At 39.5% G+C, this 23,715-nt stretch overlaps 1 protein-coding gene across 1 annotated transcript in view; it reads right to left on the reverse strand.

Annotated features, from left to right (window-relative positions):
* slc35f3a (solute carrier family 35 member F3a) overlaps window positions 1–23,715 on the reverse strand; it is a 34,036-nt gene extending 10,321 nt beyond the window's left edge. The window contains exons 1-2 of the mRNA XM_060939972.1: window positions 23,699–23,715; window positions 23,178–23,392 (exon numbers count right to left, since the gene is read on the reverse strand). Of these exons, the coding sequence (XP_060795955.1) occupies window positions 23,178–23,392; window positions 23,699–23,715 (232 nt within the window). The remainder of the gene's footprint in view (window positions 1–23,177; window positions 23,393–23,698) is intronic.

Here is a 23,715-nt window from a genome sequence, read left to right on the forward strand (position 1 = left end):
ACAGCCTTCCAAGTAATGTTCGGGAATCAGACACAGTCTCAGCATTTAAGTCTAGGCTGAAAACATATCTGTTTAGTCAAGCCTTTTGTTAATGGTGTTTATGAGGTAAAGGAGTAGATCTGGAGGGTCCTCAGACATAGAGTGTTTTGGTAAACTGGGATGTATGGATGCTGTCAGTCCCCACTCGCTTGCTCACTCGAGTTTGTTGACGGTGTAGTGGCTGGCTGCTTTATGTCCCGGGGCTCCCTCATGCCTGTGTTACCTTCTGGCTCTCCCCTTTTAGTTATGCTGTCATAGTTAGTTGCCGGAAGTCCCTGCTTGTACTCGGTGCAATATGTATACTGTTCCTACTTATTCAGGTGACATTGGGCATACCTAACCACCTGTGTTTTCTTTCTCTCCCCCCACCCCAAATCTGTCCCTCTGAGTTACATGGAGTCAACAGGAAATCTTTTGGTGGAGACGGTGGGGACCTCGACTGGCTATCGTAGCCTGCAGGGAATCGGCCGTCAGACATTCTGTCGCATGTCCCAGACCCGGTGAAATGTAACTGAATTGTCTTGGCCAGGCCTAAGGGTCCCATCTGCATCTCATCATTGCTGAGGAGTGTGCTCCCATCACCCAATCAAGCATCCAGCCAGAGCAGGGTCATGATATATTTTTTACCATATTAACATGCCATTGTGTGTTATGCCTGATGTAAAGACTCTCGTCTCTGTGAGCCTACCACACAGATTTAATACTTGTCATTTTTAGGGCATACCTAACAACGTGTTTTCTTTCTCTCTCTCTCTCTCTCTTCCCCCCCCCCCCCCCCCCCCCCCCCCCCCCATCTGTCCCTCTGAGTTACATGTTGATCCTGGGATTGAGATGCTGGCCTCTTCTGCCCCTCTGACCTGCTTGATCCATCCTGGTGCCCTATGTCTGGTCGGAGTTTTATCGCCCCACTCCTGTGAAGGACGGCCCCATGAGGACAGTTGAGGGTTATACCTGTTAAAACTGTTAATATTATAGTCAGGCTGTCTGTTGTTGCCCAAATGAGGATGGGTTCCCTTTTGAGTCTGGTTCCTCTCGAGGTTTCTTCCTCATGTTGTCTGAGGGAGTTTTTCCTTGCCACCGTCGCCACAGGCTTGCTCATTGGGGATAGATTAGGGATAAAATTAGCTCATGTTTTAAGTCGTTCAAATTCTGTAAAGCTGCTTTGCGACAATGTTTATTATTAAAAGCGCTGTACAAATAAACTTGATTTGATTTGATTTGATTTGACTGCTTGTAGACTCACCTAATACAGCGTTATCTGAATTGACTGCATTCTTCAATCATCCATCCATCTATTATCTATACCACTTATCCATCATGGTCACAGAGGAAGCTGGAGCCAATCCCAACTGACTTCAGGCAAGACATGGCATACACCCTGGGCAGGTCACCAATCTATTGCAAGGCTAACACAGAGATGAACAGCTACGCACACAGAGTAACCAGTGGACCTGATCTTTATGTCTTTGGACTGCAGGAAGAAACTGGAGCACCCAGAGAAAACCCATGCACAGGGAGAATATGCAAACTCCACACAGAAAGACCCCAGTCAGCCACAAGGTTCAAACCCAGAACCTTCTTGCTGTGAGTCAGCAGTGCTAACCACTGCACCACTGTGCCCCCTCCTACAATCATCACCAAGATTTTTTTTTCTTACTTATTTACTTTCTTTACTAAAGTATCTGTTATATTCAAGCTTACATTAGCACCCAAACACTTTCTTTGTTCTCTTTCTCCTCTGCAGGTCAACTTTATATAAACTAAGTGATGGTTCTCAAAGTAGGGGCCGTGAAGTGGAGTAAGGGGAACTAAGCCATTTTAAATGTTGTTATAGTGTTGGAAATGCAATAGAACATGATCGTAAGTTATTATATTTCTTACTGGCCAGTCAAGTAGTACAGTAACTATTGGCATATTTGACTGGACACTTGATTGAATATGGTTAATTTAAAACCTTAATAACTCAAAACAAATAGGCCTAAAAATATGTCAACTTGGACCTAATGTATTCTGTTAACGGAAAGTTTTAAAAAAAAAAGCTCCATGGATCCAAGAAATAGCCAGAATATTATTTTACACATTTGAATAATGATTTAAATATTAATTTGAGTAATTTAATTTGATTAATGACTTAATTGGATTATGTTCATAAAAACACCTGTCATTAGTGGTCCATGAAATTTATTTCACAGGTTAAAGGGGTCTCTGGTTCCAAAACGTTTGAGAAACTCTGATTTAAAGTATCCTCATGCTACAGTATTGCCTTGCACAATTAACAGGGAAAAAAAAGTAAATGCTTTGACAACTTGCACAGGATTTCCATTCTCTGCAGTTCATTGAGCTATGTATCTGCTAAACTTGGATTTAAAAAAAAATTTTTACAAGTGCAGAATTAAAACTAATTTTTTTTTTTTTTAATCCAGGGATCCAACTTATTCTAGGCAGTGACTCAGGCTTATTTTTGATAGTTTCATCTGTTACACTGTTCGACCACTAAGTCTCACCTCACCATCGATCCCTGTTTAATTTAGACAGGAGCTGCCACCCTCTATATTTCACCTTGCAAATCGAAATGCACAGAGTCACTGTCTCTGTCTCAAGATCAATGACCCTCCATTAGATCACTGTATGTGAAGAACTCTGGACAGACACTTTAATAGGGACCCAACTACATTTCTGTACAGTCTTACAGAGTTTATTCTTTAGGCCTGATTGCAGATTAGACACTTGTTATGTACTCACCTACAGTGGATATAAAAAGTGTACACACCCCGTTAAAATGATAGGTTTTTCTGATGTAAAAAAAAATGAGACCATGATAAATACAACCCCGATTCCAAAAAAGTTGGGACAAAGAACAAATTGTAAATAAAAACGGAATGCAATAATTTACAAATCTCAAAAACTGATATTGTATTAACAATAGAACATAGACAACATATCAAATGTCAAAAGTGAGACATTTTGAAATTTCATGCCAAATATTGGCTCATTTGAAATTTCATGACAGCAACACATCTCAAAAAAGTTGGGACAGGGGCAATAAGAGGCTGGAAAAGTTAAAGGTACAAAAAAGGAACAGCTGGAGGACCAAATTGCAACTCATTAGGTCAATTGGCAATAGGTCATTAACATGACTGGGTATAAAAAGAGTATCTTGGAGTGGCAGCGGCTCTCAGAAGTAAAGATGGGAAGAGGATCACAATCCCCTAATTCTGCGCCGACAAATAGTGGAGCAATATCAGAAAGGAGTTCGACAGTGTAAAATTGCAAAGAGTTTGAACATATCATCATCTACAGTGCATCATATTATCAAAAGATTCAGAGAATCTGGAAGAATCTCTGTGTGTAAGGGTCAAGACTGGAAAACCATACTGGGTGCCCGTGATCTTCAGGCCCTTAGACGGCACTGCATCACATACAGGCATGCTTCTGTATTGGAAATCACAAAATGGGCTCAGGAATATTTCCAGAGAACATTATCTGTGAACACAATTCACCGTACCATCCGCCGTTGCCAGCTAAAACGCTATAGTTCAAAAAAGAAGCCGTATCTAAACATGATCCAGAAGCACAGACGTCTTCTCTGGGCCAAGGCTCATTTAAAATGGACTGTGGCAAAGTGGAAAACTGTTCTGTGGTCAGATGAATCAAAATTTGAAGTTCTTTATGTAAATCAGGGACGCCGTGTCATTCGGACTAAAGAGGAGAAGGACGACCCAAGTTGTTATCAACGCTCAGTTCAGAAGCCTGCATCTCTGATGGTATGGGGTTGCATTAGTGCAGGTGGCATGGGCAGCTTACACATCTGGAAAGACACCATCAATGATGAAAGGCATATCCAGGTTCTAGAGCAACATATGCTCCCATCCAGACGACATCTCTTTCAGGGAAGACCTTGCATTTTCCAACATGACAATGCCAAACCACATACTGCATCAATTACAGCATCATGGCTGCGTAGAAGAAGGGTCCGGGTACTGAACTGGCCAGCCTGCAGTCCAGATTTTTCACCCATAGAAAACATTTGGCGCATCATAAAACGGAAGATACGACAAAAAAGACCCAAGACAGTTGAGCAACTAGAATCCTACATTAGACAAGAATGGGTTAAAATTCCTATCCCTAAACTTGAGCAACTTGTCTCCTCAGTCCCAGACGTTTACAGACTGTTGTAAAGAGAAAAGGGGATGTCTCACAGTGGTAAACATGGCCTTGTCCCAACTTTTTTGAGATGTGTTGTTGTCATGAAATTTTAAAATCACCTAATTTTTCTCTTTAAATGATTCATTTTCTCAGTTTAAACATTTGATATGTCATCTACGTTCTATTCTGAATAAAATATGGAATTTTGAAACTTCCACATCATTGCATTCTGTTTTTATTTACAATTTGTACTTTGTCCCAACTTTTTTGGAATCGGGGTTGTAATTTCAAAAGTGTGCACACTCTTAAACTAATACTTTGTTGAAGCACCTTTTGATTTAATTACAGCATTCAGTCTTTTTGGATACACACCTGCCATCAATTAAAATGACTCTGAGTAACCCCAAATAAAGTTCAGACATTTACTCAGTTGCATCCTCCAGCAAAAGCCAGGGTTCACAGAGAGCTTACAAAGCATCAAAGGGATCTCATTGTTGAAAGGTATCAGTCAGGAGAAGGGTGCAAAAACATTTCCATGGCACTAGATATACCATGGAGCACAGTGAAGACAGTCATCAAGAAGTGGAGAAAATATGAGACAGCAGTGACATTACCGAGAACTGGGCGTCCCTCCAAAATTGATGAAAAGACCAGACGAAAACTGGTCAGGGAGGCTGCCAAGAGGCCTATAGCAATACTGAAGGAGCTGCAGGAATTTCTGGCAAGTACTGGTTGTGTACTGCATATGACAACAATCTCCCGTATTCCCCATATATCTGGACTATGAGGTAGGGTCAAAGAAAAACATCCAGGCCCGGCTAAATTTTGCATGAAAAATACATCAACTCTCCCAAAAGCATGTGGGAAAATGTGTTATGGTCTGATGAAACCAAGGTTGAACTTTTTGGCCACAATTTCAAAAGGTATGTTTGGCGCAAAAACAACACTGCACATCACCAAAAGAACACCATACCCATGGTGAAGCATGGTGGTGGCAACATCATATTTTGGGGTTGTTTTTCTTCAACTAGAATAGCAGCTTTAGTCAAGGTGGAGGGAATTATGAACAGTTCAAAATACCAGTCAATTTTGGCCCAAAACCTTGAGGTGTCTTCTAGAAAGCTGAAGATGAAGAGGAATTTCATCTTTCAGCATGACAATGACCCCAAAAAAGTTTTGGAACGGCCCAGCCAGAGCCCAGACCTAAATCCAATTGAAAATCTGTGGAGTGACCTGAAGAGGGCTGTGCACAAGAGATGCCCTCGCAATCTGACAGATTTGGAGCACTTTTGCAAGGAAGAGTGGGCAAATATTGCTAAGTCTAGATGTGGCAGGCTGACAGACTCTTACCCAAAAAGACTGAATGTTGTAATTAAATCAAAAGGTGCTTCAACAAAGTATTAGTTTAAGGGTGTGCACACTTATGCAACCAGCTTATTGTATGTTTTTTATTTTTTCTGTTTTTCTCTCTAATAGATTTGTTTGTTTTTCAATTGCATTGTACAGGTTATAGGTCACATTAAAGGTGGGAAAAGTTTTGAAATTATTTATCATGGTCTCATTTTTTTACATCAGAAAAACCTATCATTTTAACGGGGTGTGTACACTTTTTATATCCACTGTACATAGAGAGTAACTTCTTATAGTCCCACAACCCATCAGCAGATCCAGACTTAACTACGTGCATTTCCTATTTCACAGTAGTTACTGAATAATTCATAGTAATTTCAGAATAATATATTTTAATATGAATATTGCTTAAACATGTATGGTTTACAGGGTAAACTGAGAGTAAAGGATAGATTTTAAAGTTAAAGCTGCATCAACAAGCTGTATTACTCTACAGATTTAAAGAAGAAAGAAAAGAAAGAAAGCACAACTTTATTCATCACACACTTGTGAAATTCTTCTCTGCATTTAACCCATCTGAAGCAGTGAACACACACATGTGCAAACACACGTGAGCAATGAGCACACACACATACCCAGAGCAGTGAGCAGCCAGGCTAACAGCGCCCGGGGAGCAGTTGGGAGTTAGGTGCCTCGCTCAAGGGCACCTCAGCCCAAGGCTGTCCCATATTAACCTAACCACATGTCTTTGAACTGTGGGGGAAACTGGAGTACCCGGAGGAAGCCCACACAGACACAGGGAAAACATGCAAACTCCGCACAGAAAGGCCCCCGCCGGCCACTGGGCTCGAACCCAGAACCTTCTTGCTGTGAGGCGACCATGTTAACCACTTACACCACCATGTCGTGTAGAGATAAAAGTTGTAAGCCTCTTCTCATCACTACACTGCATGCACGGGGGGGGGGGGGGGGAATGGCAGTGCATACAAATCAGGCTACATATCAAGTTTTCCTCTACCACTGATGTCTCATCAAAAATAGTCTTAGTTACTTTCTTTTTTATAGTAAACTCACATGAGAGGTAAAATAATGGCATATTCATCTACAGAAAACAGGGGTGAGACACAACAGTAAACAGAAGATTGCTTATGGTTTGCAATTAGAGGCAGCTAGAAATGGTGTGCATTACTGATGACCTAATGTTATTCTGCAAACAATATACTTCATCACTGATGGCTGGTTGTAATATTAAAGGGGAGAGCTACTATCTACCACTATATTAACAACAAAACTATTAAGGTTGAGCAATGCATTATTTCAAACATTTCCTCTGAATACCAAATGTGATAAACATGGAAAAGCTGTAACCCTTTTATTCAAACCAAAGAACACTAAACTTACTAAACTGTGTGCTTAGTCTACTTTTACTGCTATCTAGTTATCATTGTTCATCTATAGGCATTTTGCGGGGGGGAAATTACATAATTCACCTCATTTGTGTTCATTCTACCAATTTTTCACATGTGAAAAAAGTGACTTTTTGGTGCAGTAAACTCTATTAGAGTAACTGTCATAATTTCTACCTTGTATTTTTAAGATTCAGTAAGAACTAGAGTTTCTTAAGTAAAATTAAACATTTTATTAACGTAATACATGAATTATGGGGGAAGAGTAAGTTTTACTTAGGTTTCCTCATACTATTTAAATGTTTAATAGTTGTATGTACATAAACCTAGAAATACTACATAAACTTTACTCTGAAAGTGTCACTGTTCATAAGTTAATTTAAAGTTAGCATAATGCCACTTTGGTCCGTGCTAGCCTGTAAGTGTGTGTGTGTGTGTGTGTGTGTGTGGGGGGGGGGGGGGGGGGGGGGGGGGGGGCTGCAGTTTTTCCCTCTTTTATATATGGTACAGTCTATGGTTTTTCCCGATAAAAATAACTAAAGTTAGGATATTAAAAAAGCACCAACGTAACGGTACTATAACGTTTATCAACTGGCGTCAACATAGTAGAACATGTTTTTTTCTTTGTAAAACTTTTGGCGGCGACAGTGAAGTAACGTTCCGTTACTGAATGAACACTGTGCATTGAGAATGAGGGGGAGAGGCTGATGAATGGGAGAAACGCCCCAGAATAGGTTTTTAAAACACACGTTTACTGACAGAAGCGCCAGAGGTCTTTGAGAGAACTAGCTTGCAAATACAAAGAGATGTCGCTGGCAGTTTTCTTTCTTTTCTTTTTTTGACAAGAAGCTGGTTAGCACGGCTAGTAGCATGGCTGTGCCGTGCAGTGTGAAGCCCACAGCAACTTCGTGATGTGCGGACCGATACTTTCGATACCAAATGTGTCCGTTTTAGTATCGATACTCATAATAAATTGTCTATATTTTCACCAGTCTGCACTAATTTGGGTTAACAACTTTTTTCGTCACAGTAGACAGTTATTTCACTAGTTATAGGACCTATTTTCCGCAACTGAGGCAAATAAAGTTGTATACTGTAAATGTGCCCGTCCATGTGCACGTGTGCGACTGAATTCAAGTGACTGCCACTACTGCACACTGCATGGCGTCACTCTCTGTTGACTAATGTTAAAACATCCCAATATATGAGTGGAATGTACTGTTCTTGCAACAGTATTTACAGAACAGAATTTATCTTTTTTTAATAACTGTCATGTGACCTGCTACTTATGTCAGCTGTACCTTTTTAAAAAGGTTATTCCTCAATCATATGCACACAGCACAGCTCACTGCAGGGATATTGTGTGTGTGTGTGTGGGGGGGGGGGGGTATTATTTTACTTAGGATTCATGTTTTTGTAGTTAAATGAAAGAATCGATTGTTCATTACAAGTTCTACTCACAAATAAATCTCTCATGTGTTAATTGTTTTATTTAGTTATACAAAACAAAATGTTCATTTACGCTTGTTCATGATACAGTTTATTTCTTATTAAGTCTTATTAAAATATTTTTCTATCTATCAACAGGAAGCAAATCAGAACAGAACATTATTCTCATCATTCAGGCAAGTAGAAAATAATGTATGCATGATATAATATTGTTTTGTTATTTTCCCTTATTCATCCATCATAATGTAATATTAAAATTGTGGCTGAATATTTTAGACCATTGTTTTAATACCACAAATTGTGTCTCTTCATTTTCAGGGTGCCCTTTGGAGGAGCCAGTGGGCTTTGTGGACAGCTGGAGTATATTGTATATAATAGTGTATATTGGATGCAGTGTATACTATGTAATACTGTCTGTTTGTTCTTTTTATGTCAGTCATGCCAATGTTAAATTTATGGCTGCCCCATAAAGGATTGGGCAATTCAATCCACAATAGTAGTGGATTTACTTTGACGGTTCTTGTTTGTTAAACTGTTTAAAATGAAAAATAAACAGTTTAATTGCATTGTAATTTAGTTGTGTGATATGTGATAAAGATATACTAAATGCATAGAGTATTGGTTAAATTTATTTGGCAAGATTTATCAAAAGAATAATGACAATGATTACCTAATTTTAATGAGTAATGTAACATAATGCAACCAAGTAAATTAAAATGTCAAGCACAAGAAAATAATTAAAATCTACTAAATTACTTCATAACAGCAAATACTACAGATATATAAAATTTACTTAAAATTTTGAGTAAAATGATGTTCCTGCCTATGAAAAACAAGTAGACTTGACTTAATTTGTTTAACCCTCATCCTACCATGCTATTTTACACCTTAATCTTACCATGTGGGGTCCGTTTGGACACCAATACTTTTCTTTAAAATTAAAGCTTATAAAGACAAACTCACCAGATAAGTTTTGTTCAGAACATCTTGTATTAATAACAGCAATACACTAAAGGGCCCAAGGCATAAAGAACACACTTAACCTTCATCCTACCAGCCAATTTTACATACACAAACTACCAGGCGGGGTCCGTATGGACCCCAGGAGGGAATACCTTGAAATCAATGCAGTAAGAACCAATTCAATGCAGCAAACAGACATAACTTTATTGAAGAACAAAATCCACTATGGCTAAATATCAATGATGTATTATAAATGCAATAACATTGCAATAATATTGCAATAACTAGCATACATGTAGCAAATTATAGCGCCACAAAAAAAATTGGCATTATATACATGATTTTTGCAGCTCATGCAGCTGTAAAACATTCTGGATTACAACTTAGGTCTTTTCTTACAGAATTTAAAACAAAAAAGTAATTGTAAAATAATTTAGGGCTTTTGTTTTGCAGCCTGTGCTTATTGCAGCAGTGGGGTCCACACGGACCCCAAGAAGGAATGCCTTGGTAGTTTCATTATGGAACATAAAAGAAATAAAAGAAGTTAACTTTCAGTGTGCTATTCAATTATAAAATGAAAGACAGATAAACTTTACTCTGGGGTCCGGTTGGACCCCAGTAACAAATTAATTATACCTTCACAATGCAAAAAGCTGATCTTCCGGTGCTTTAGTGTTTTAATTAAGACATAAATTCCAACAAATTCATAAAACGGTGAGGCAGTATGTCACATATTTTTAAAATGGCAAACAAACATATAGGTGTGGGGTCCAGATGGACCCCACTTGGTAGGATGAAGGTTAAATAAATATAACTGAAAACTTAGATGTAATTAAGTAAATGTTACTTAATATCTTCACAACTGTTATGTTTTATGGTAAGTAAAATTTACTTAATACTGGCAAGTGAGTGTTACTTGATACTGCAGCATTAAATTTTACTTAAATCATTTGCGTGCAAATACTTACAATATATTTTTTAAGTAAATCTCATGAGTTATTTTTTTCAGTGCATGCTCCTTCTTAATAAGGCTGCAATAAGCTCCAATTTATCTGGTGTCTGGGTTAGGAAGAAATAAGGCTCAGCCTCATGTCTACATAACCTAATGTACACTTTAAGAAATGCTGTACTTGATTCCACAAAATAATCCATCAAAACAGATCTGTTAACAGCAAATGACCTGTGGTGGATTTTCCAAAAGGCTCTTAATGCTAAGAATGTCTTAACTAGGAGAGAGAGCATTCATTGCGCTGCACACTCTACCATATAACGATGATCTTTGTGCTGCATTGCTTTTGGGAACCTCGGCACTAATGTGGAGGACCAAAAATGAAACCATATTGATGTATTTTTTCTTTGAAAGACAAGGGTGGTTATACTACCTCCAGCACCTCATTATGCCATGTCTCACCAATTACACTCCCAAAGTGTCTGTAAAGTGCTTATAAATTTAAAACATACACCATCTATCCATCCATTATCTGTAGCCGCTTATCCTGTTCTACAGGGTTGCGGGCAAGCTGGAGCCTATCCCAGCTGACTATGGGCGAGAGGCAGGGTGCACCCTGGACAAATCGCCAGGTCATCGCAGGGCTACATACACCATCTACCCCAATTTTAGTCATAGTCCAAGTAGTAACAGCCAGTCATCCTTTTGTATGATAGGATATGAGGAGAAGAAACAAACAATGGTGAAAAAACAATGATAAAAGGTCCAAAAAAGATCATTCACGTCTTAAATAACAAGGACAAAGTGTCACTGAGGTGAGGCAGTTGTAGCCTATAGTTCCTCATATGTGAGAATTGTTCTGCTTTTAACTTGTGCTTTTTACCAGACGTCCAACCACATTTCCAAAAAAATAAAAAAAAGTTGGGATGATGTTTAAAATGTAAATAAAAACAGAATGTGAGGATTTGCAAATCATGGAAACCCTACACTGTAAAAAATGTCCGTAGAATTAACAGTGAATTTATGTAAAATCATGACATAAAAAAAACTGTAAATACAAAAACAATGAAGCAGTGTGTAATTTACATCAATATACTGTAAAACTCCTAACCAAATACCACTGTTAATTTAACAGTAAGAATATGTTGAATTGATCATATTTTTTTGTATAATTTACAAATTGTTGTAGTTTAAACACAGACAAACTGTAATACTAAAACAGAATGTGATAGTTAAAATTACATCATTGCCCTGTTAAAAAAACAAAAACATGCCCACCATTGTGGCTCAGTCAATTAAGGCGTCATACAATGAATCTGGGGACCTGGGTTCAATTCCGACCTGAGGTCATTTCCCGATCCCTCCCCGTCTCTCTTTCCAGCTCATTTCCTGTCTCTGCACTGTCCTATCCAATAAAGGTGAAAAAAGCCCAAAAAAATTCTAAAAAAAAATATATATCTGTCTAGTAGATCATTGCTTGTAACCATCATTTTGAATCATTGTTTATTGTACAATGAATATCCGTAAAATTAACAGTTATGTACTGATTATTGTACATTGAATACCTGTAAAATTGAACATTTTCAAACTGTTGTTTTTACAAGTGTTGATATACCTTACCGTAAAGCCATATACACTGTCACTGTATTTTTTACGGTGAAAAAATGGCAACCACAGCTGCCAGTTTTTCACTGTAAATTTGACAAGATTTTTTTTTACAGTGTATATTTAATTGAAAATAGTACAAAGACAACATACCAAATGTTGAAACTGATAATTTAAAAAATATATATATATATATATGCTCATTTTGAATTTAGTGCCAGCAACATGTTTCAAAAAAGTTGGGACAGGGGAACAAAAGACTGGAAAAGTTCTGTAATTAAAAAAAAAAAGTTAGGTTCATTGGCAATAGGTCAGTAACATGATTGGGGTATTAAAAGAGCATCCCAGAGAGGCTGAGTTAGTGTTGTAGTACTTGAGGCCGGTCTCAAGACCACTTTGTGAAGGTCTCAGTCTCATCTCAGAATAGACCGCGTTTTTACTCAGTCTTGTCTTGGTCTCAGACATAGAGATTCGGGATTTTATTTCAAGACTGGTCAAGACCACAACTGTGAGGATATCACTAAATTGCCTATACATTGTTTGATTTATTTGTTAACATCATTATTGCAATTGGATGTAAAACTTTCTGCTTTAAATGGAACCAATAATGTTACTCATTGTGAATTCAAAATTTTCATTCCTGTTAACAGCTATCACCCCTCCCTGCCCCCCTTCACACCCACTGGTCTGGTCCTGATCTTGACTCAGTCTCACCCTGCCTCGGTCTTGGTCTTAACTTTGTCTCAACCCCTCAAAGTCTTGGTCTTGTCTCGGTCTCAATACATTCTGGTCTTGGTCATGACTTGGTCTTGATTTAAGTGGTCTTGATGACAACACAAAGCCAAGTATCTCAGAAGTAAAGATGGGGGAGTTCACCATGTTGAAATACTGCATGGGCAAATAGTGAGACAATTTAAGAATAACATTCCTCAGTGTAAAATTTCAAAGAATTTGGCGATCACATCAACTATGGGACATAATATCATTAAAAATTCAGCAAATCCAGAGAAATCTCTGTACACAAAGGACAAGGCCAAACACCAACATTAGATGTCCATGATTTTCAGGCCCTCAGGCAATATTGCATTAAAATCAGACACAATTCTGGAATGAAAATCACTGCATGGGCTCAGCAACACTTCCAAAACCATTGTCTGTGAACACAGTTAATCGCTGCATCCACAAATGCAAAGTGGGAAACTGTCCTGTGCTTTGATGAATCAAAATTTTTAATTCTTTTTGAAAATCATGGACACCATGTCCTCTGGGCTAAAGAGGAGAGAGACCATCTGGCTTGTTATCAGCGCACAGTTCAAAAATCATCTGTGATGGTAAAGGGGTGTACATGACATGGCATGGCATGGGTAGCTTACACATCTGAGAAGGCACCATTAATGCTGAATGATATATACAGGTTTTGGAGCAACATGCTGCCAACCAGATTACATCTTTTTCAGGGAAGGCCTTGTTTATTTCAGTGGGACAATGCCAAACTGCATTCTGCACATATTACAATTGCATGGCTCTGTAGTTAAAAAAAGTCCGGGTGCTAAACTGGCCTGCCTGCAGTCCAGACCTGTCATCCACTAAAAACATTTGGTGCACAATGAAGCACAAAATACAACAAAGGAGACCCCAAACTGTTCAGCAACTGAAATTGCATGTCAGGCAAGAATGAGACAACATTTCACTTTAAAACCTACAGCAATTGGTCTCCTCAGTTCCCAAAGATTTACAGACTGTTGTTAAAAGTAGAGGTGATGCAACACAGTGGTAAACATGCCCCTGTCCCACCTTTTTTTGAAATGAGTTCCTGGCATCAAATTCAAAATGAGCATATATTTAAAAAAAAAAGTTTCAACAATTGATACATTGTACTATTTTCAATGAAATATAGGGTTTCCATGATTTGAAAATCATTGCATTATGTTTTTATTTACATTTTACATGGCCTCCCACCTTTTTTTTTTTTTGGAATTGGGGTTTGTGGCAGCGAGGGTGTGGTCGAGCGTCGGCTGTGAACGGCAAGGAGTCACGTTGAACCAGCAGGTAATGTGATGAGTACACCTGTGTCTAATTACTGGCTGTCGATTAATGTGTGTCTCTGTGTGTCTTTCAGATGGCCAGTAACGAAAGAGAGAACTGTGTTCTCCAACACATGGTGTATGTATATATATGAGAAGTCACTGAAAAGTGAAAGTTTAAAAATAAAAAAGGGAACCCTGAACTGTGGTCTCCCAGTTCCTCATTGCCTCAGAATAAAAAGCTGTTACACTAATGCTGAAACCCGGGAATGAGGAACTGGGGGACAGGTGCAAAAGTTCAAAGTCTCATCTCATCTCATTATCTCTAGCCACTTTATCCTGTTCTACAGGGTTGCAGGCAAGCTGGAGCCTATCCCAGCTGACTCCGGGCGAAAAGCGGGGTACACCCTGGACAAGTCGCCAGGTCATCACAGGGCCAACACATAGACACAGACAACCATTCACACTCACACCTACGGTCAATTTAGAGTCACCAGTTAACCTAACCTGCATGTCTTTGGACTGTGGGGGAAACCGGAGCACCCAGAGGAAACCCACACGGACACGGGGAGAACATGCAAACTCCACACAGAAAGGCCCTCACCGGCCACGGGGCTCGAACCCGGACCTTCTTGCTGTGAGGCGACAGCGCTAACCACTACACCACCGTGCCGCCCAAAGTTCAAAGTGTGCTTTATTATTTTTAAACTTTTACTTTTCAGTGACTTCTCACATATACACACACACCGTATGTGTTGGGGAACACAGTTCTCTCTCTTGTTACTGGCCATCTTCAAGACACACAGAGACACATATTAATCGACAGCTAGTAATTAGACACAGTTGTAACTAACCACGTTACCCACTGGTTTAAGTCAAGTCAAGTTTATTTGTAGAGCGCTTTTAACAATAAACATTGTCACAAAGCAGCTTTACAGAATTTGAACGACTTAAAAATGAGCTAACTTTATCCCTACTCAATCCCCAATGAGCAAGCCTGTGGCGACAGTGGCAAGGAAAAACTCCCTCAGACGACATGAGGAAGAAACCTCGAGAGGAACCAGACTCAAAAGGGAACCCATCCTCATTTGGGCAACAACAGACAACATAACTATAACATTAACAGTTTTAACATGAAGTCAGTTTTGTTAATGTTATAACTCTTCAGTGCAAAACTGTTCATGACAACTGCAGTGCTAAAGTTAGCAAGTCAACTGTAGTCCTCAGCCATAAAAGCATTACTGTAAGTGTCCAGAGCGTCCTCCAGGTGTGACTTTCAACTGTCCATATGGGGCTGTCCTCCCCAGGAGCAATGTGATGAGACTCCAACCAGACACAGGGCACCAAGATGGATTAGGCAGGTCCGAGGAGCAGAAGAGGTCAGCATCTCGATCTCAGGATTGACATGTAACTCAGAGGGACAGATTTTTTTTTTTTGGGGGGGGGGGGGGGGGGACACACAGGTTGTTAGGTATGCCCAATGTCACCTGAATAAGTAGGAACAGTATACATATTGCACTGAGTACAAGCAGGGACTCTGGCAACTAACTATGACAACATAACTAAAAGGGGAGAACCAGAAGGTAACACAGGCATGAGGACGCCCCGGGACCACTGGCGGCTCGTTAATAGGGGCGATTTGGGCGACGCACTCCCAAACAGGGAGGGAGATTTTTTTTTTTATCTACTCCTACTACCACGGCAACAGTAATGTCATTGTCCAATCAGGCTAAGGTCGCGCCTGGTGTAGCCACGCCCTTTTGGGGCGATTTCTGTCAGGTTCAGATTTGCCCCAAAATCTCCCATTGACACTAATGGTACGTACGTTTTTTTCGAAAATCATGCTCCCAATGCATTTTCTATTGGGTTTTATGTGCTCGCACAAGCAGCGTGCTTACGTCATACGCCTGTTGCGCCGCGCAAATGTTGCCAGATTGGGGGGTTTTAAGTGCATTTTAGCGGGCTTTGAACATAATTTTGGGCTGGAAAACGCAACTTGCGTGGGAAATGTGTGAACATTCTATGAAGAAGATGGCGAGTGTTGAGTGCAACAATACGATAGCGTCTCTGAAAGAAGTTTCCTTTAGTCGTCGTACCAATGAGGAGAAAACGGCAATCAAACAGCTAGGACCTCCTAGACCGAATTTAAACATCAAGCAAGTGTCTACGAAGGGGGAGAAGACCTACTCAAGAGGTTTTAACAATAACTGGTACCACCGGAAAACTTGGCTAGCTGGCTGTGATGTAGTCAATGCTCGTTTTTGCTACCCTTGCGTTCTCTTCCACCCTGGAAGTAGCACAGCAGACGGTACAGTGATATCTGATATTTGAATTTACTAGGCAAAAGTTGTTTTTGTGTGTGTTACCAATGGCAGTTTAACATTGCCATGCTTGGAATATTTCAGTAGCCTCAAGTTCTCTCTGACTTGGTGTAAATTAAGCATATTTTCAGTTTTTATATATTGTACAGTATATGTGTTCATTGGAGCCAGCAGCACCTTACCTTTTTTTCCAACTTGTTAAGCCAAGTTGCACTGACTACAAAACCTTGTGTAACCTTGTGTGTATATAGCTAAATAACTAAAGCCTTTTGTGTTCATTGACATGCTTGTAATACTTTAAATTTCCTTTTAAGGCATGGCTTTCTGGAGGAATTCTTGGGGGAAAAAAACTGCAGAATTTATTTAGAATTATTATTTGTTGTTAAAATGGTGCAATTCCATATAAAAAAAAAACATAATTAAGCTGCACATGTTTGTTTGATGGTTATGCTTTTCTTCATCTTTTTCAAAACTTAAATAAACACTTGTTTTGGATTTATATCCTGCCACTTTAATTGCATTCTTTAGAATGAAGAAATTAGAATATGTTTATAATTAAGAATTTGTGTCTACTTATTATAGAATACTGGAAAAATATGAGAAAATAAATGAGTAATGTAATATTAATTGATTGTGATGCCAAATGTTTTGCTTTGAAGGCTTCACAATGAATCTTCTTAGTTTTATCCTGGCAAGCCAGACTAAATGTGAATATTTGCCACTCGTAGGCAAAAATATTTTTGGCCGCTAGGCGGGTGGGTCTAGTTTACTAGGCTACCTTAGTTTGCCACCTTTAACTTGTTCAGTGTTTCCACCTAGTGGAGAGAAGAGATTGTCTATATTGATATCTGAATTTACCAGGCAAAAACAAGTTCGGCCAATTGATTTGCTACCTAGGTCAATTTACTTCAGTCCTGTGGACATTTACGGTCCGTGTAGACATAACGGGGGAAAATTGTCCCCCCTGAAAAAAAATTCAGGAGCCGCCACTGCCCGGGACATAAAGCAGCCAACCACTACACCGTCAACAAACTCGAGTGAGCAAGCGAGTGGGGGACTGACAGCATCCATACATCCCAGTTTACCAAAACACTCTATGCCTGAGGACCCTCCAGATCTACTCCTTTACCTCATAAACACCATTAACAAAAGGCTTGACTAAACAGATATGTTTTCAGCCTAGACTTAAATGCTGAGACTGTGTCTGATTCCCGAACATTACTTGGAAGGCTGTGGGGCTGTGGGGCTTTGTAAGAAAAGGCTCTGCCCCCTGATGTAGCCTTCACTATACAAGGTACCAGCAGATAGCCTGCACCTTTTGATCTAAGTAGGCGTGGCGGGTCATAGAGGACCAGAAGTTCGCTCAGGTACTGTGGTGCAAGACCATTCAGTGCTTTAAAGGTCAATAGTAGTATTTTATAATCAATACAAAATTTAATTGGGAGCCAATACAGTGTGGATAAGACAGGCGTGATGTGATCATATTTTCTAGTTCTAGTAAGGACTCTTGCTGTTGCATTTTGAACTAACTGGAGCTTGTTTATGCACTTATTGTGTAATTATTAGATTATAACACTTATTATTTTATTATATTAGATTATAACACTTATTAGAGTTACTGTGTAATCAGAAAACTTACTTCTAGCTTCATGTGGTCCTAGTACAAGTACTTCAGTCTTGTCAGAGTTAAGCAGAAGGAAGTTAATAAGCATCCAGTGTCTAATGTCCTTCACACATTCCTCAATTCTATTAAGCTGGTGTCTCTCATCAGGTTTTGCAGAAACATATAACTGTGTGTCATCAGAATAACAGTGGAAACTAATACAATGTTTATGAATAATATCACCCAGAAGTAACATATAGTCAAGTCAAGTCAACTTCATTGTCAAATATGCTATACATGCTCGACATACAGCACAGATGAAATTTCAGTCCTCTCTGGCCCACAGTGCAAACAGGCAATGCAATAAATAAAAATAGAATAACTGAAATAAACAATATAACAATATAACAGTATATATAAAGAAAAAAGCAGTGGGCCCAAGACAGAACCTTGTGGAACACCAAACTTTACCTCAGTATGTCTAGAAAAATCGCCATTTATATCAACATACTGATAGCGATCAGTTAAATAAGACCTGAGCCAGGAGAGGGTCGTTCCCATAACTCCCACAACATTTTCTAGTCTATCCAGAAGAATGGAATGATCAATGGTATCAAATGCTGCACTAAGCTCAAGCAACACAAGCAGCAAGACACAGCCCTGATCAGACGCCAACAGTAGGTCATTTACTACTTTAACCAGAGCTGTCTCTGTGCTATGATGAGGTCTAAATCCTGACTGATACATTTCATGGATGTTATTCCTATGTAAATATAAGCATAACAGCTGTGCCACAGCTTTTTCAAGGATCTTGCAGATAAAGAGGAGGTTTGATATTGGCCAATAATTGGACAGCTGACAGGGATCAAGTTCAGGTTTTTTAATCAGGGGTTTGATAACTGCTAGTTTAAAGGATTTGGGTACATAGCCAATCCTAAGAGAATAATTTTTTTATTTTTAGAAGTGGTTCAATTACTTCAGGTATTATCTGTTTGAATAGACATGTAGGTATGGGATCTAGTACACAAGTTGAGGCTTTTGATGCCGAGATTAATGAAAGTAATTCAATTTTTCTAAGGGGAGTAAAACATTCTAATTGCTGATCTGATACAGTTATATTGTTAACTACAGGGTCACTTATATTGTCTGATCTTAAATTAATAGTTTGAATTTTTTTGTCGGATATTCTCAATTTTGTCATTAAAAAATTCATGAAGTCATTGCTACTACTCCAGGTTTAACCTGACTCCTTGCCATTCACAGATTACACTTGACCACACCCTCGCTGCCACAGGGTTGTAAGAGAAAAGGTTTAATCTTTATTTCTCAGAGAAAAGTTGAAAACAAAAAGGAAAAGAAGCATATAGGAAACTGTTAAATGTGTGTATGATGTATAAAACTATTCAGGCTGTGATTTATTATCAAATATTTTGTGTCACATAGATAAAAAAGTGCATTATATTAATGTGAAAAGTGCTGCATACCTGAAATACTTTGTGTATGTAGGTAGATGAATGTATTTATCATTCAAGTGAGTATTGCTCATATCAGTATAAAATAGTTGTTACGGAAGAACCAATACAAGCTGAGTATAGGTATCTAGGAAAATGCTGGCCCAAAACACTTAATCAGATTCACATGGGATTTGACATACTTTCCAGTCCAATCTTGAACATGAACATGCTTCATGCTTGCCCTCATCATATCCGTGATGTTTCACATACAGTCAACTCCAGAATTATTGGAGCTAGCTTTAAAGTAATGACAAATGTCATTATGGTTAAACTTTTAGTGAACGTTTTCTCACTGAAAATATGAGCCAAAACTAACCTTTAGTTGAAAAATTAAACAAACTAAAAAAACTTTTAACAGATATTTCTTAAACAACACCATGTGTCACAATTACCATTTTTTCACCAAGGCTGTTCTAGGGCTGGTTCAGAGCTGATGCCTAATCTTGAACCAGTTATTCGCATTTTGACAGTAAAAGAACTGGCTCTTGGCCAGGAAAAAATGATGATGTAGTCTGTTGTTGTTGTGCTTAGTGCGACTGGTGCTAGCAGGGCCGGCTAGCATGGCAAGCTAACAGTGTTAGCAGGGCTGGCTAGTGGCACTAGTGAGGTGGGTTAGCAGCGCTAGTAGGACAGGCTAGCAGCTAGGAATGTAACATGTATACAGTAATGTAATGACATGATTCTCTAGCCCATGTAAAAGCAAAGCAGGTCTTAGATGGTTTGCAAGTTGAAGCAGCTATGAACCAGTACTAGCACCAGCCCAGAACTAGAACCTGGTTCATGTTGGTGAAAAGGGGGTAAATAATTGACAACCTAAAAATTATGAACAAAGCATGTTCCCTTTATATTTTATTTTTCCAAGTTCAACTGAGTGTTTAAGAACTCCTAAGCAGCTATTCATTAATTCCTGTTTCACTGGGGTATACACCAATCAGCCATAACATTAAGACTACTGGCAGGTGAAATGAATAGCATTGATTATTTCAGTGGCAGGGTCATGGATGTCGAAGGCTCACTGATTCACATGGGGCACAAAGGTTGGTCCATATGGTCCAATCTCACAGAAGAGCTACTGTAGCACAAACTGCTGAAAAAAAAAGTTACTGCTGTTATCTTTTTGTTTTAGCCAGCATTAACTCTTTCAGCAGTTTGTGCTGCAGTAGGTCTTCTGAGGGATTGGACCATATGGACCAACCTTTGTGCCCTATGTGAATCAGTGAGCCTTCCACATCCATGACCCTGTCGCCAGTTCACCAGTTGTCCTTCCTTAGACTTTTGGTAGGTACTAACCACTGCATACCAGGAACACCCCACAAGATGTGCCATTTTGGAGATGCTCAGACCCAGTCATCTAGCCATCACAATTTGGACCTTGTCAAAGTCGCTCAGATCCTTACACTTGCCCATTCTTCCTGCTTCCAACACATCAGCTTCAACAACTGACTGTTCTCTTGCTGCCTAATATATCCCACCCCTTGACAGGTGCCATTGTAATGAGATAATCAATGTTATTCACTTCACCTGTCAGTGATTTTAATGTTATGGCTGATTGGTGCAAATGTGAGGTGGCACAGAAGCCAAATTCCCCTAGTCAGAGGGGGCACCGCCAACCTTTTACAATGCAATGACCAGGTTAGACCCAATAACTTTACTGCAGTGGCAATCTAGAGTGGACCAATAAATCTAGAGTGGACCAATATCCATATAAAATGACAAATTACAGAAGAAGAAGCCTTTATTTTGTGCACCCTAGACCACAGCAAAATTCCTCCTCTGAATTTAACCCATCTGAAGCAGTGAACACACACATGCATACACAAGTGAGCAATGAGCACACACACATACCCAGAGCAATGGGCAGCTATGCTACAGTGCCCAGGGAGCAGTTGGGGGTTAGGTGCCTTGCTCAAGGGCACTTCAGCCATGGATACAGAGAACAGAGATACAATGAAGTGTGTTCACCCCCCCCCCCCCTTTTTTTTTCCTGCTGATCCAGGGAATCTAACCTTTAGGACATGGCTGCCCCTGGGGTACAGGGGTGGCCATACTTCACTATAGGATGGCACAGGCCACCCCTTTGCTACATCCATGCCTTGTCACTCATCAACATTAGGGAGATATGTGATAACTACACAAAGGAAAGAAAAGTGACTTGTAAATCAGGCAATGGCTATTAAAATAGCTATACAACTGAAATACAACCTGAAATGCATTGAAAACAACCGGAGCTGTAATGAACCTGTCTGGAAAAGAACAAAAGTATGCACAGTGAGTACAATGGTTAAAGAGACAACAGTTTCTCCAAGAATCATAGTTGTAGATTTACAGAAGATGGCAGTATTTTGGATTCACCAAACCACACAATCTACAATTAAATTCCACCTCTCATGCCAGCAAACAATTTGGAAGATGTTTCAGAAGAAAGCCTTTACTTTCCTCTAATCACAGAGCCTAGAGTTGGACATTAGTGGACCTTTGAGTACAGACATGCTTTATGATCAGTTGACATAAAAATAGAGCAGCAATTATAGAGATACACAAAACTTGATCTTAAAAAATCTTTAAAACTGCATTAAACAAAAAATAAGAAAATATAATTAAGAGTTATTCCACGAAATCAAGTCCTACATGAGCTGATAGCCAATGAGGCGTGCCTTGTACGATGAGATTGAGTTAAATAACTGTTTTATTCTATCCATTCTATTCACTGAATTTTGAGAAACAGAGCATTTTTATTTTTTGCAAATTCAATAAATAAAAACTTTAAACAAACATCCGACAAAATAATTTCCGCTTAGAATGTAAACAAACCGGTGAAATGACAGTAGCAATTTGTGAAAAATGCTATAATAATAATAATTCTTGAACAATTAAAAAAAAATACGTTCTTACCATCAAATATCTCATCTCTCATCTCATCTCATTATCTCTAGCCGCTTTATCCTGTTCTACAGGGTCGCAGGCAAGCTGGAGCCTATCCCAGCTGACTACGGGCGAAAGGTGGGGTACACCCTGGACAAGTCACCAGGTCATCACAGGGCTGACACATAGACACAGACAACCATTCACACTCACATTCACACCTACGGTCAATTTAGAGTCACCAGTTAACCTAACCTGCATGTCTTTGAACTGTGGGGGAAACCGGAGCACCTGGAGGAAACCCACGTGGGCACGGGGAGAACATGCAAACTCCGCACAGAAAGGCCCTCGCCGGCCACGGGGCTCAAACCCGGACCTTATTGCTGTGAGGCGACAGCGCTAACCACTACACCACCGTGCCACCCACCATCAAATATCTTTAGTCCATATCTTGTTGCTTTTTTGTATTTTGGGGGGTTTTGTTTTAGAGTTTTTATTTCATCCTCAGTTGGTTCAGCAATACACTCTGCCATTTTGTTTTTCTTTACTCAGGGTATATGAGCTGATAGCCTAGTAGTAGTAGAGTAGCCAATCAGAGCACGCGATTGCTCATATCCAGTGAATGTGGATAAAATAATAAAGGATGGATTGTTCCTTTAATTAATGACAAATGACAAAAGGATGGTAAAATAATGGTAAAAGAAAAAAAATAAAGCTCCAATTATCGTGCAACTGTTTTTATGGTGCTGGGAGGAAAAGAAACCTTAAACATTAAAGCAATGCAGTGTGATCTTAAAATTCTGGAGAAACTGTCAGCAGTTTTAGATGGTCGATTTTAGGCTGTAAAAAGCCTGCGTGAGTTCCATGGGATAGGATAGGTTATATGTTCGCAGTGTGATTGTAATGATGTAATGCTTTTTTTTTTTTTTTTTTGCCGCTGTGTTACCTGGGCTGGTGGCGCTCCATGGCTGGTAGCCGTAGTAGCCCGTGATCCTGAGGATGCGCTCCTCGATGGACGCGTTTTTTATGTCCTCCACCGAGCGGGAAGACTTGAAGTCCTCTTTTATTTCTTCTTCGACGGCCAGGAATTTTAACTGTCGAAGTTGTGGGCTGATATCGGACAGACGGCGTGGGCTCGCAGGCGCTGATTTCCACATTCCACTGGGAAAAACAAAGGAGACTGCAGTTTAGTACTAATGCATGCAGCAAATGCAGAAACCCTGGAGCTCAGCAGCGTTTACCATACATGGGGGCCGGGCAATAATAATCTCTCAGCGTAAAGGCTGCACAGATCCACCTGACCTCGGGCAAAATGACTGGTTTTAAAGATTTTGTGCGAATGAATGAAGAAAATCAAATCTCCCTAACCTTAACCGTTTGTAACTTATACGTTTGCAAAGCGTGAGATGATGCTGAAATATAACCTGCTTTCATTCGATCTAGCTAAAGAAGAAAAACACAACTCACTCCGATAACTTTTCCAT

Source organism: Neoarius graeffei, chromosome 14 (assembly GCF_027579695.1).
Source record: "Neoarius graeffei isolate fNeoGra1 chromosome 14, fNeoGra1.pri, whole genome shotgun sequence".
Classification (NCBI taxonomy): Eukaryota; Metazoa; Chordata; class Actinopteri; order Siluriformes; family Ariidae; genus Neoarius; species Neoarius graeffei.